General features: G+C 33.3%; 1 protein-coding gene and 2 long non-coding RNA genes across 6 annotated transcripts; 1 reads left to right on the top strand and 2 right to left on the bottom strand.

Moving 5' to 3' along the window:
• The first annotated feature begins 405 nt into the window (after nt 1-405).
• Nucleotides 406-1,573, top strand: LOC132638801 (polygalacturonase inhibitor-like). The gene has a single exon (XM_060355571.1). The coding sequence runs from the start codon at nt 429-431 to the stop codon at nt 1,431-1,433; it is 1,005 nt and encodes a 334-aa protein (XP_060211554.1). The 5' UTR covers nt 406-428; the 3' UTR covers nt 1,434-1,573.
• Nucleotides 1,574-2,591: 1,018 nt separating this feature from the next.
• LOC132605770 (uncharacterized) lies at nt 2,592-3,786 on the bottom strand. Its single transcript, XR_009569462.1, has 2 exons — nt 3,220-3,786; nt 2,592-3,062 (listed from the first exon to the last, which is right to left on the bottom strand). It is a non-coding gene; the product is annotated as an uncharacterized LOC132605770 (long non-coding RNA).
• A 2,305-nt stretch (nt 3,787-6,091) lies between these two features.
• Nucleotides 6,092-12,518, bottom strand: LOC132638785 (uncharacterized). Of its 4 annotated transcripts, XR_009581892.1 has the most exons (8): nt 12,203-12,518; nt 10,406-10,650; nt 10,170-10,269; nt 9,535-9,602; nt 7,584-8,006; nt 7,374-7,494; nt 6,937-6,978; nt 6,092-6,800 (listed from the first exon to the last, which is right to left on the bottom strand). It is a non-coding gene; the product is annotated as an uncharacterized LOC132638785 (long non-coding RNA). The 4 variants fall into 4 exon arrangements; XR_009581887.1 differs by lacking the exon at nt 10,170-10,269 and having other exon boundaries at nt 12,203-12,516; XR_009581890.1 differs by lacking the exons at nt 10,170-10,269; nt 12,203-12,518 and adding an exon at nt 11,738-11,989.
• Nucleotides 12,519-14,676: the final 2,158 nt, after the last annotated feature.

The following is a 14,676-nucleotide window of genomic DNA, read 5'->3' as shown; positions in this document are numbered from 1 at the left end:
TAATAATATCTAGTTAAATGAAACTGTTGTAGCAAATATAAACAGCAATTTTAAGTCTTGAAAATAAAATAATTTTAGAAGCAAATTTAATTTAATAGGTCGGAGAAGGGCATTTTGAGTTGTTTTCAATAGAGAAAAGACAATTTGAAAGACACTTTTCAACTTTCTAATACGTTAAAGGACATTTTTAATCCTTTTACGTCATAAAAATTAAGTACTTCCCTTTACTAGCAGTGACCTTTTAGTCGGTTAGTCAAGCCAATACTCCGTTGTTTATTCTGATTTTTTAAGATCCGTCCATCAGTCAGTCTTGAATAACAAGTTGCGTCTAAGTATCTCTTTCATCAATTCCCATTTGATTGTTACAGGAGTAACCAAGTCTTCTATAAATAGCAATGAATAACTATTAAATTCACGCAAAAAACAGAATGAAAATGAACTCCTCTTTCCTTCCAATAATTCTCCTTTCTCTCTTCCTTTTCCTTTCCTTTCCCTCCTTTTCACTCTCAGTAAGATGCAATCCAAAAGACAAACAAGTCCTTTTACAAATCAAGAAAGACTTGGGCAATCCTTACCACTTAGCCTCATGGGATCCAAACACAGATTGCTGTTACTGGTACGTCGTAAAATGTGACCGGAAAACCAACAGAATAAATGCTCTCACTGTCTTCCAAGCCAATATATCCGGTCAAATACCGGCAGCTGTCGGCGATCTCCCTTATCTTGAAATCTTGCAGTTTCATCATATTACTAATCTCACAGGAACCATTCAACCTACTATTGCTAAGCTCACTAATCTCAAACAGTTAAGACTAAGCTTTACTAATCTCACTGGCCAAATACCTGAATTTCTTAGCCAACTCAGGAATTTAACTTTACTTGAGTTAAATTATAACCAGTTTACTGGAACAATCCCATCATCATTTTCTCAACTACCTAATTTATTAGCAATTCACTTAGACCGTAACAAACTCACTGGACAAATCCCAGAATCATTTGGGAAGTTCAAAGGTGGACAAATCCCTGAACTTTACCTGTCACATAATAGCTTAACAGGACCAGTACCAAGGTCTTTAGGTGATTTGAACTTTACAAGACTTGATTTCTCAAGAAACAAGCTTGAAGGTGATGTTTCTTTCTTGTTTGGGAAGAACAAGACAATTCAGGATATCGATTTGTCCAGGAATACATTGGAGTTTGATATTTCCAAATTGGAGTTCCCTGAGAGTTTAACATCGTTGGATTTGAACCATAATAAGATTTATGGTAGGTTACCAGAAGGATTGAAAGACTTAGAGTTACAGTATTTGAATGTGAGTTATAATAGGCTTTGTGGAGAGATACCACAAGGTGGGAAGTTGCAGAGCTTTGATGTTTACTCATATTTGCATAACAAATGCCTTTGTGGCTCTCCCTTGCCGGACTGTAAGTAAGTCCGGTGACCGGATAAGTATAATGGAGTCTTTTAGACTGTACTAGCTCAATAATTGGTGCATCACAGCTGATTGAACTTTCACGTGTAATATCAAGATAATGTTTCGTATTTTTCATTTAAGTTTTACTCCCTTATTTACTTTTACCGGTGTCATTTGGCCAGGACTTACTAATAAAAATAAAATAGGTAACTTTATCCTGCACTTTGTCCACTAAATTATTGAAATAATAATTTGACAACTAAAAAGCCACCTACAATTACTGTATGTTAATCATTTTTAATAACTTACACTTGTATACTCTTTATTACGCTGTTGCTGGCACATAGTTTGCCGATGCAATTCTCCAAATATCAGCTTTTCTGCAAGCTCCTAAAAGCTACTTCGCCAGTCACTCCTAAAAGCTACTTCGCCAGTCACTTCTAAGTGATTTTTTTATTAAAAATTGGTTCAGAATAAATGGTCTTTAAGAAATCAAGCAGGTACCAGGTACCATTTCGTTTCCTTCGAAATTATCCTTATCCAATAAATGATTAAACAAACTTTTAAGAAGTCTTTGGGAGAGATAATGATCTTTAAGTAAAATAACTCTTTTAATAATGTTGCTAATTGTTTTTTAATTGGTTTATCAAACCTTTAAAATTGTGTAAATATTTAATGAAGAGAGATCATATCTTAAAATATATATAAGGGTAAAATAATTTAAAATTTTCTTCTAATTAATATTTTTTAAGAGGAGTGTAAAAAAAACAATAATTTGAGTATATATGACACTCATTTTGTGGACCAAAAACCATCAGAAAATATTCTCATTTAATTTTTAAAATAGCCACGTGATGCATGCCTTAGTTTCTTTATAACCCATGCGTTCCAGCTATCAAGAAAAAATCATTGTATTCTTTGGAGACATAAATGACTTTTGACTTTTTCATATCTGTTCAAAGATGTCGTTGATTATCCAATAGAGAGCAACTTTACTTTGAGAAAAGTCAAATACGACCACGTGAGAATGATCAAAGATTCCTTAGATGAAAGCAATAAAAAATAAATATGGCAACAAATTTTGAAGAGGTAGCCTTTTAGTTGGGAAGGCCTAGTTGCAATGTAACCGAGGACGACAAAATAGTTGGATTCTCCCTTATTATATATAAATAATAATACTAGATGGTCCGTGCTCGTGCTATGCACGGGCATACTCCGAACATCGTTGTACTAATGAGATCCAAATAAAGGAGACATCATTAAACTAAGTATTAACATAATATGCTTCATATTGTATACATTCAGTTATGGAACAAAGTTATACAGCTATACTTTGAGCTTGCTAGAAAGGTAAAAACAGTAAAACATACGTGGTCCAAGTTATGTATGAGGCATATTACGATTGTGTGAAATCTGATTTTTAACAGCTGCAGTTGATAAGTCAGTATTTCAGTTGGGTATCCGTAAAGGAAAGGTAGGTTTGAGACCAATGAGCTCTAGCAAATCTTGGTAGAATTTGAAGTATTGAAGTACAATACATGATGGGTCGAAGGAAATGGGGATAGCTTCTCCAGATAGCAGTGTCCTACAAAAGTAAGTTGTTCCAGGCTCTTTGATATGTTCTATAGAATGAAACTCTTTCATGACCTGAAAATAAAAGTTGAAGAGGTTCAGTCTAAAAGGAGAAAACTTAGCTGCAAAAAATCCCATAATATTTGAGAATCCTTTAATTCAATTCATATCCTCAGAAAACTGTAATGTTGTTCTAGATTTGAAACTTATGCTTATAAGCTCTCATCAATACCTGGAAATTTGCAGTAAAACCATAATGATAGTATTATGAAACTGCCAATGTTCACTGAAAGCAGTTCCAAATGATAGAAGGCGAAGAATGATTCTTTGGCTAAAGCTTTTGCAAGATGAGGACAAGCCACTTATCCCTAAAAGGAGTTGCAAAATAAAAATAGAAGACAAAGCCATTTAATTTTAGTCTAATAATACACAACGAAATGAGTATTATTTAGATATGGTTGCGGATAGTAAACCTGGAAAGAATCTAAAGGATGGAAGTTGAAAACAGAATCATTAAAGAAGTTACGGACAGTTAGCATGTAAAAATTGCTGAAGGACAGAAGCTGAAAAAGCATTAGAGACATGATCTGAAGATACCAAAATACAATCAATAATTGAGGAGACCAAAATATACTCCATAAATTTCATACCTTTTCAACATCATTAACCTATGTATCCTTTTGTGTCTTATGTATTTCACGTATGAGCTACTAATGGATCACTTATGAACTAAACTTCATAAGGAGAGTCCTGCAACTGCTAGATCTGCTTCATTTACGAACTCATAAATTTGCTTATATTAAACCTATCCCATCCTATCCATGCATTCGCTGGAATAGATTTAACTATATACAACCAATACAGCTCTTGGAAATCATATACTTTAAATGATACCAAATACTATTTGCTTATTGAGCAAAAGATGAAGGCATTTTACTATCAACAAACAATCTTAACCCAACTTAACACAGAATAATGACATTAAATCAACTATTTACCATACTACTCTGCATTGTGAATGACAGGCAAAGTATGGAACAATCGTGTCATATGCTGAAGCAACAATCTTACTCGACCTTATGCAATTTATAAGGAAAAACTCAAAATCGAGAACATCTAGATCACCATTATTATTTGGTTATTTATCCCTTAAATTACATCGTCACATGTTCAATAACACTCTAAGATGACCTCTCCCAACGTTTTGTATTTGAGAGTGCATAGCGCCTGCAGCCAAATTTTAGTTAGTCTAATTCTAATTACAAAGGGACCATATGCTTCAAATTTAAAAGAATATAGGTTGTTGCTTGATACCGAAGAATGCACATGAAAAATGATTAGTAATGTCTATGCAAATGAAATGAATAATTTAGACAAACCACTGGCATCTTTTGATAATTAGCCTATCTCAAGATGATAACTTGACATCATTCTTTCAATAGTATCATGACTCATGGCATTTCAATTATAATCATACTGACTGTAGTGCATACTTATCACCATTCTCTTTAAATTGTAAATATCGTTTGGTTTAATAAACTACTCACTTTAAAATAGTAAAAGAATTTTGAAGGGAAGAACAAAGGTATTACAATAAATGATCTAATAAACTTGTACCAGGGTCTAGTTCGTAAACAATGCCCAGTTGAAGTGTGGAAGTGTACTCCTGGGTTCAAATGATCTAATGAACTTGCAGCCAATTCTAGCTCGCAAACGATGCCCCGTAAAAGTTTACTCCTTGGTCTGATTAATCTAATAAATTTGTACCCGATTCTAGCTCGCAAACGATGCCCAGTAAAAATGTACTCCTTGGTCTAAATGATCTAATAAATTTATACCTGATTCTACCTCGCACACGATGCCCACTGAAAGTGTACTCCTTGGTACCCCTTTCAACAAATTTCTCACTTATGTAGTTTATATAAGGTTACGCAATCATTTGAAAAAAGAACTTCACAAAAAAAGTTAGATCTAAGTTCTTGGACAAAAGGGGCATATTGAAAAACATAGTAAAACCATATGGAACAGAAAGCAAATGGAAGCAACTGCACCATATGCAATATAAGAGACATAAGGGGGAAACCAAATAAGAGTGACAGTGAGGAACAGGAAAAGTCATCAATACATTGTGTAGGTTCACAAGAAACCAAACTTGCCACTTGAACAAGATAACACGTCATTACAGCAGAATTTGAGCAATCTAGCAACATATCTCCATAGAGTTGCACCAGTAAAAAAGATATCTATAAGGATTTAAGAAAGAAGAAAATTCATCCTCTTTAAAGCTAGAACTTATATTCATGTTCAATTGATAAGAGTCGCTGTCAAAATCAAATGAAGAATGAGGGCACTGATCGTTATATCTACTTTCGGTTTTGACAAGGTTATAGTATATAGTTTTTCTTGTAGACACAAAGTTCGACAAAATGTAACAGTAGCTTAGTGATAACGTCCAAATACACTCCTCAAAGAGAAAGTGTACACGGTCGTATGCAATATATTTACCCAACTATGAGTCGGGGTCGATCCCACAGGGAACAATATGTTAGGCGATTAAGAAAGTAAGGAACTTTCACCAACTAAGCTAAAGCCAAACAATGGATAATATTTTGGTTTTTGGAGACTATTATAACTAATGCGGAAATGTAAACTAACCTAGAAAGCGAGTAAAATGATCAATGGCCACAAGCATGGATAACAGGAGATTACACTCAAGTAACGATCCAACGTATTTTACGATTTTACAACTAAGAGCAGGTTTGTGTTGATAGATAATGATATCTAAAATATCATTGAAAGTCTTCCAACCAAATCAATGAATTTCACTCTAAGCTTTTCCAAGCCTTAGAGTGTGATATTAGGTACAATCAATTTAACCTCAAGTAACTATCCTCTTCCGAGCTCAAGTTATTAGATGAGTTTAATGACTCAAATTCTTGTTAATTAATCTTTCCCAACCTGAATTTCCTCTTCCAAGCTCAATCTAAGTAAATGGGTGAGTCCTAGGGTTAGCTAATCCCTTTGGAAACATTCAAGAACGAGATTAATTAAATCAACAAAGACCCACTTCAATAGCAATAAGAATCATTCAATACATAAGCATAACAAGAGTTTCAAACCAAACTTTAATCAAGAATACTTTCATAAACGAGATTCAAGTTATGGAATAGAAAGCTACACACTTAGATATACACTACAAAGCAAGGAATTGAAGAAATGAATTAAAGGTTTAAGAAATACTCAACCAAATCTTCAAATCTTCAACCCCAAAGTGTGGTGTAAAAACTAGTCTCCAAACTTGATGAAAAACTGCCAAAGATGAAAATGTTTTGTTGCCCTAAGCCTCTCTTTTATGCCCAGACTTTTCCAAGTCCAAACAATGACAAAATAAACCCCAAAGTTTCAGTTTTGCAAATTTGTCCCGTTTTTGCAAAACTGTCCAGTTTTGACAGTTTTGCAAAAATGTCCAGTTTGGCCTCTTTTTGACTTTCTTTTCACTTGGTTTCTTCCGATCACTTCTAAATCACATAAAACTGGATAGAGCATCAATATCTCATAAATCAGCCGAGGTGCAGCATCTGCGACACAGGATGCGACTCGCGGGTTCCACATGCGAATCGCATGTGTTGCATCATTGTCTTATTTTATTTGGCCATTCTCTGTCAACAGATGCTGCACCACCTGCGACTCGCATGCAGTACCTGCGATTCGCAGGTGGTGCTCTGGTTCACTTCAGCTATCTTGGCTCTATTTTGTTATATTTTGTTCTATTTTGGTCCATTTTGCTCTTTTATGCTCTCCGGACATCTTTTCCTACAAAACAACAAAAATACACACAAAGTAACAACAAAAGTGCTTAAAGAGTCACAAAAACTTAAGGAATTAGCATCGAATATCGCGTAATTTCACGACTCATCACTTAGTAAAAATACACAACACATCAATGTACCTTTGGAGTTCCTGCATGATAGAAGACTAAGTTATAGAGCACCTGTGGAGAAAGAAAAGCGACAAAAAACTATTTAGCTGTTTCAGGCATACATTCAAACACCTTGGATTCATCAGTCTGCACAATTCTACAATAGCACAACCCAATTCACACAAAGTACAATAAGCACACATGCAACAATTAACAATACTGGATACTCGACCGAATGATATCTTCTTATAAAAATTCTAGCTCTGGCACAAAACCCAACAATTTCTCCACCAAAGTTGAGCCAATGATCCACAATTGAAGAATCCCCAAAGAATATATTTCACACATAACTCAAACTACACTTATACTTGAGAAACATAAATTCATACACGGTCATAAGTATGTTTAACGGTAGATATTCATCACTTGAAGAAATTTAAGACTTTAAAAAAAAAAGATAAAAGAACCTCATAAATTGGCCAGCCCGAAAAATGTCTAAACCATCACAACATCATAAGACAGCCCGAAAAATGTCTAAACCATCACAACATCATAAGACATATCTGATTCCTCTGAATGCTCCAAACACTGCATAACACCAAAAATCAAGAAAGCTTAATTCAGAAGTCATGGAAAGTCAAAAAGAAAAAAGAAAAAAAAGCACCATGAAAACTCACACAAGTAACGATGCAGAGGAAAAAGGAATAGACACATGGGTTCAAGATGTACAGAGGAAATGAAGCCAGCTGTCCCACAAAACCAAGTGATGAAACACGTGTCACCAAAGACTGAAAGGAGGTTATACTTCACCGCTTGTTCAGAAATATGTTTCCTTGGCTCTCTGCGTAAGAGTGTGGAAATCCCCTCCAGGGTAGAATCCATGACCAAACATGAGAACTTATCAGTCTCGCAGTGTCTGTAGAGTGATGGAAGAAGAAGATGATCAAGGGACTGTAAAATTTCTCTTTTTGTCTGAGCACGAAGATGCTTTGTGGCAGCTACTTTATGTGTGACTTCCATAGCAAAGTAACATTTGGTTCGACTCAGTTCAGCCAAGTAGCCACTTCCAACATCTCCACAACCCAACCTTTTCCAGCAGTCTGAAATGGTTCAAACAATAAGCTACCATGTTTAGATCGGACAGCTTGGATAGCTTAATCAATAAACTAAGTTAAGAGACGGAAAATAAAACTGAACAAACTCGGAAAATAAAATTGAACAAACTCAAGAACAATTAATGAATTAGTGGCAAAGATCTGAGAAGCAAAAACTGAAAGGAGCCCGATTCTATCAGCTGCAGATAGACTTTAGGTTCCATAATTAACTTCTCAAATCATGTGCCAAGAGACCATATAAGTGAAAGAAATTTGAATCATGCAACAGGACTTTAAATGTTGTCTGTCATACAATGTTTAAGTTTTCTGCCTAAATCAATGTATCATTTAAATGCGACAGTAAAGTACAAAAATTACAAGCACCAGCAGAAACAAATTTTAGGCCCTCCTTCTGGACTTTTTAGGATATATAGTAGCATCTAGAGATGTATATCTAGAAACTAAAAGTTTCTTAGTCATTTCTTACTTCCACTTCCATCATTTTTCATAGTTTAGTCTTCTCAGGCAAGGCTTTTGCGTACCTCCCTTCCCCGCCTTCTATTCACAGCTGACCAAAAGATTCTACTTCTGAAATTCTTACCAGTTATATCTCGTTTTCGTTACCCTCATAATTAGTTATATTAAGTTGTTATATCTTATTATTTAATCCTAATAACAAATTCTGCACGGAAACAGCCTCTCTACCTCCCAAAGGTACGGGTAAGGTCTGTGTACACAATACCCTCCCTAAACCCCAGTTGTGAGATTTCACTGGGTATGTTGTTGTTGATGTCGTACAACTTCTCAGCAAGTAATAATACATAAATTGTCACAACAATGGTTCAGTTAGAAACAAAGCTGAATTAGGTACTACTATGAAGTTCAAAAAGAAAGGCACGTCAGATTCTCGTGTACAGGAGATATCCTCATATTTGGAGATATACTGAATCTGGAAAAATAGTACCAACAGCCTTAGTGGATCTCCTTGTTAAAGAAATATACTCCTGCATTTATGAACATTTAGCTTGCAAATAATGAAGAGCGTCGTAGTGTAAGTTAATTTCAAGAGGAAAACTAAGGTATTCTCCAAGAAGTATGTAAGGAAGAGGAGGCATCTTTGTTTTCTTTTAAGTTGCAAAAGCACCAGCTCTTACTGGTAGAACACTTTGATAAATGGATAATACTCTTACATGGTTTCATTGAAAAAGTCGCCTTTTGTGTAAAAATCTAAGTATCTACAGATATATATCGTATGGCTATCCAGCAGATTTAACTCTTACATGGTTTAATCAAAAAAAGTCGCTTTTTGTGTAATGTTCTAAGTATCTACGGATGGCTATCATAAAGTATATTCGTAAGTACACATCTATTTGAATCATATTAGGTAGGCAGACAACTTACTATGCAAGATAAATATTACTCGGAAAAGATAAAGAGCTTAAAAAAAAAAATGAAAAATTCAATTACCATATCACTCGAAGGTTTTATCTCAGAATATTTCTTCATTATCTGTCCATAGTTGTTATATACTCACCTCATAAGACTATTTAACATCCTCCAATGCGCAGTTAGCAGATACAAGCTAGCACATAAATTCCATGCCTACATTAGGTAAAGGATAAGTTAGATCAAGTAAAGCGTCTGCTATCCTATTCCTGGCAGGCTAGAGGGAAAACATGTTATTACTTGCAAGATGTAAATATAGCTAATATAGAAAAGGTAACTCCAACTGATGGCAAAGACCAAAAATAATGAGGTACAGAAAGATACTTATTGAATAGAATTTCAAAAGTTAAGTGGTGCAAATAAATGAATAATAGCAGAATTACCCAGGTATCTGTTAGTTTCAAGTTTTTCAATATTCATTTTCTTGAAAATGCCAATTGGTGTCTCTGTTGCCAATAGTGGCATAGTCATGACTATGAAAAGTTTGCTAGCATCACAAAATTCATTTGCAGCTGTAATGGTTCCTTCCCTCAGAAAATATTACTTCACTAATTTCAAGCTGTCTGATAAGTCGAGGTAGATTTCTTCATGTGCTTTTCATTGGGATGAAGCAATTACCAAGACTCAAAATAGAATTTACCGCAGTCTTTCATTTTTGATTCTTGAGAACCTTACAAATGATGAATACCTAATAATAGACTAATACATTTGTGTACCCCTTACTTTGCCTTTGGAAAGCTATAAGTCAGCCAAATTTGTCGATGATCAACGAATTTTTATTTGCTGCCTATTCTGAAAACCAGCAACAAAATCTTGATGTACTCTGCTCAAGGAATTCGTCAAACATTATTTAGAAAACACACTCACTCACGTACGAAGCCTAAAGTGAATTTATACAGTATAAGCACAATATACTGACACAAATGCTTCGTGAAATTGCAAGAAAATAAACAACTCACATTAAAATTCGGCAAAGCAGAGAAGAAGCCAGGTTTCAAATAGAAGTTCCATCAGTAATCGTTTTCCTCGGGTAAGTTCGCAGTTCCCTATCCGTGGTCTCAATCACACCATTACTTCATTTGTGCAATGAGGACGGAAGTGAGTTTTTTCTCCTGAAGAGTTTTGACTTCCATATTTGACTTTCTTTCCTAAAACAAGCCGATTTTTTCCATCTGCTTGTCCACTCTTTTGCTTTCTCCCTGCCCTGTGGTAGAAAAATAAGAAAACACCAGTGAATATCAGCCATCGGATGGACGATGAACAATAGCATGCTGATGTGAAAGGGCAAAGATTCCAAGGAGGAAAAGGTATACATGCGCTACTGTATACTCACACGATCTTTTTCTACTTTTGAAAATGAAATTACTTTTAAGATCAAAATATACATTTCACTTCTGAAAGAGTGAAGACCACAAAAGATCCCCGGACACACTACAGTACATTCACATGGCCAAGCACATTACAATGTATCACATGTCATTTAACTGCGTAAAAAAATTAGAAAGGTCACTTTCACCAACTACGCACAGGACGACTTGTCAACATAAGGCTTAATATAATGATAGGATCAACATACGAAATTTCATTATTACAATCTTCTGAATCTTAAAAGTTCCACATCTTTCTTTCTTTCCATGACCTGGCGTCTTCTTAACATTAATAGTAAAATCATTATTCTCTATCACCGGTACTCTTCTACTCTATCGAGAACATGCTGTTTAGCTTAAGACGATGGGTCTGCAGAAATGAACTTTTAAGCACCATGTCAACATAATGCGTAAAAGTCACGAATTGCTAAAGTAAATAAAAGTATTAACCCAATAAAAAGTTGAAATTATAAGTTGTACAACGTGGGAGTAGAAATTCAGCGACAGGTGAAGAAATTATTGACATCCAGTAAGTTGAAACACAAACAAATAAATTATTTTGTATTATACTGAAAAGGAATAAGGAACATATAATAACTATAAAGATTTTAAGCTTCAAGGATTTATATTAATGCTTAGAGCATGGCTAGACCATCTTAAAAGGTTAAACTCTTCAGTTTTCTAGAACTTTACTAAAATGAGACTCAAATACAATTAAAACTTCAAAGCATAGTCAATTCACGGTGAAGAATTGTAGTAAACTCTTTCAATAATATGTGCAGTGTATTCTTCCTAGCTACTGTAAAAGATGTATTAGCATCAAGACTATTTCCTGAAAGCATATCAAATATTAAAGAGTACAAAGAACCAAAATCGACTAATCATGAACATCTCCCATAAAAAAGTATATAAGAGTGAACAAACCTCAAAGGCCTTCTTTTCTTCTTCGATCTGATGTATGAAGTCGGTGGATTTTTTCTTGAAATAGATTTAATGTCCCAATGAGTTAAAATAAATGGAAATACTTTATCATTCTCCTGTATACGCTAGGGCTAACTGTGTTACATCTACCCAAAAGTGGGTAGTTCTATTTGATAAGAGTGTGAGTGTACGGGTACATGTAATTTCTGCTGAGTTCTAAATTTAGAAGTACTACATGACTTGTGGGTGTTCCTGATTAGTATTGACATGCATGTGAAAATCCAGCAAGAAAATGTACAAAACAACATAGGTCTAAATACTAACCCAAATTCCATTAGCAATAACAGAGTGCCTTTGAAATAAAAGAAAGAACACAGAAAATCTCAACAGAACTGAACAAAACAAAACACATAACAGAGAAATATTGAACTCAAATTGAGAAACCAAGCGAGAGGAATAGAATTCAACCTGAAGTCGAGAAAAAAGAGCAGACAGTTGAAGCAACGATGAAAGCAACCAACACCAAAGCACACTCACAACATTGAGCAAACGGTTGAAGGAGAAATCAGTAGAAGTTGAGAACTTGGTTAAAAATTGTTGAAGATTCACGTACAAATATATATATATTCCAACCACCCAAGAACCAAAGTAGAGAAATCTAAAAGGAGAATAAAAATTAACAGCATCTCAGAAAGGAAAACTGGAACCAAAGCAGCCAATTTATTGAAAGGATGACCAGAATTTTTTGAAAGAAAAGCTCGAGAGAGAACAGACCAGATGAGTATATGTTAGGTTTAAAATATGATTAATATAACATTGTAGTTTGTGATCCGTATCTAAAATTTTATTATATTAATGTTTGTTACGAATATAAAATTGACAAATTTATTAATATTTTTTAAAAGAGAATACTTGTCGTAGAAATTGATTTTCTATCTAAACGAAGAAATACTATTTTTTAATTTTTTAATAAATATTCTCGGTTTAGCTCATTTTACTTGTCATGTTGTCTTTTGTATTAAATTCTATCTAATTTTAAAATATAAATATTTTAAGTATTTAGTGAACATAACAACTTGATTTTGTCAATATGGGATACTATGTTCAAAACACGATTAATATAACATTGTAGTTTGTGCTCCGTATTTAAAACTTTATTATATTAGTGTTTGCTACGAATACGCATGGTGTTTAATATGGGGCCCACATTTTTTTTTTAACATTGTTTTTTCCAATATTGCTTGATTTTGTTAATATGGGGTTTACTTTTTTTTTCCAGTGAGTTTAGATGTGGTGAGTTCCACTTTTTTTTTTTTAATACTGGATGGTGTTTAATATGAGGCCCACAATGTGGGATTCATTTTTTTTATATATATATATTGCTTGATTTTGTCAATATGAGATACTATGTTCAAAACACGATTAATATAACATTGTAATTTGTGCTCTGTATTTAAAATTTTATTATATTAGTGTTTGCTATGAATACGCACGGTGTTTAATATGGGGCCCACGATTTGTTTTTTTAATATTGCTTGATTTTGTTAATATAGGGTTCACTTTTTTTTTCCCGTGAGTTTGGATGTGGTGGGTTCCACTTTTTTTTTTTAATACTGGATGGTGTTTAATATGGGGCCCACATTTTTTTTTAATATTAGTTGTTGTTTAATATATATAGGGCCGACAATTTTTTTTAATGGGCCTGTTTAATATGGGGCCCAATTTTTTTTATTTTTTTTTTATATATACTATGTTCAAAACACGATTGATATAACATTGTAATTTGTGCTCCTGTAACAACCCGAAATTTTCTGAGTGAATTTTAAAATTGTTTCGTTAATTATAGTTTACTAATTTTAATGAGTTTCATAGCAAAGTGAGTACTATTAAAATATATTTATATAATATATATGTGCTACTAGAAATATTGCTTTTACACATATAATGTATGAGATAGTTTATTAATTATAAGTAGTAGAGGGTCAAATTTATATTAGTGGACATTATATATATTTGGTTAATGAAAAGATAGTGGGCCCAACCCACTTCTTTAATGTTCACGTGCAGCAGTTGGCTTAGAAGGAGGTAATAGGTGTTTTTGGGAGTTTCTTTTGAGGAGAAGTATTAGTAGAAAAGATTTGAGAGGGCAGTTCGTGCGAGAAAAGGATATGTTTGGGTTTGGATCAAAATCATACATATTCTTTCACATGGAGCACTAATAGTACATTATGTTTGCATAAGTGGTGCACTTTTAGTCAAACTCCCAAATAGTTTTTTAGAAATTTAACGGAAAAGAACAAAAATGCCCCTGAACTTTTAGAAAAGGTATAAAAATACCCTTTATTCATCTATTTTGCTAAAACTACCCCTCAATTCAACTTTTTGGCTCATTTATTCCCCTTGACTAACGGAAAACACTATTTTTTTTTTTAAAAAAAAAATTAAATTGCACATGACATTTTATTACTGAAAAATTGATTTATTCTTTTAAAAAGAAATCTGAAAAATCGTTATTTGTAGAATAAGGAAAAATAATTTTTCAACACTCGTTTCTTTAAAAAACAAATGTAGTAAGCCTTTTTTATATATATATATATATAAAAAAAAAAACAGAATTGGATTTTCATTAAAACATGTGGAATTTTTTTAAATTTGGAAAACTTTTTTTTAACGAGTAAAACCTTGACTAACGGACAACAATAATTTTTTTTTTTATTTTCAAAATGTGAAAAATTAGATTTTTATAAAAATCTGAAAAAAATAATTTTTTTATGGAAAAACTGTGTTTAAAAAAAAACCAGAAAACTATCTTTTTTTTTTTTAAATCTAGAAGAAAAATATGGAGTATTAGTTTTGCACATTTTACTTAAAAAAACAATCAGTTTTTCAGATTTAAAAATTGAATTTTCTAAAAATAAAAATGGGGTTTCCATCCGTTAAAA

Source organism: Lycium barbarum, chromosome 1, assembly GCF_019175385.1.
Source record: "Lycium barbarum isolate Lr01 chromosome 1, ASM1917538v2, whole genome shotgun sequence".
NCBI classification, from domain to species: Eukaryota; Viridiplantae; Streptophyta; class Magnoliopsida; order Solanales; family Solanaceae; genus Lycium; species Lycium barbarum.
The sequence above is the reverse complement of the archived record's forward strand: the minus strand, read 5'-3'. Positions and strand labels throughout refer to the sequence as shown.

What these genes read in the sequence shown, in the direction of transcription:
- LOC132638801 (XM_060355571.1), top strand. Translation starts at nt 429, where the DNA reads ATGAAAATGAACTCCTCTTTCCTTCCAATAATTCTCCTTTCTCTCTTC.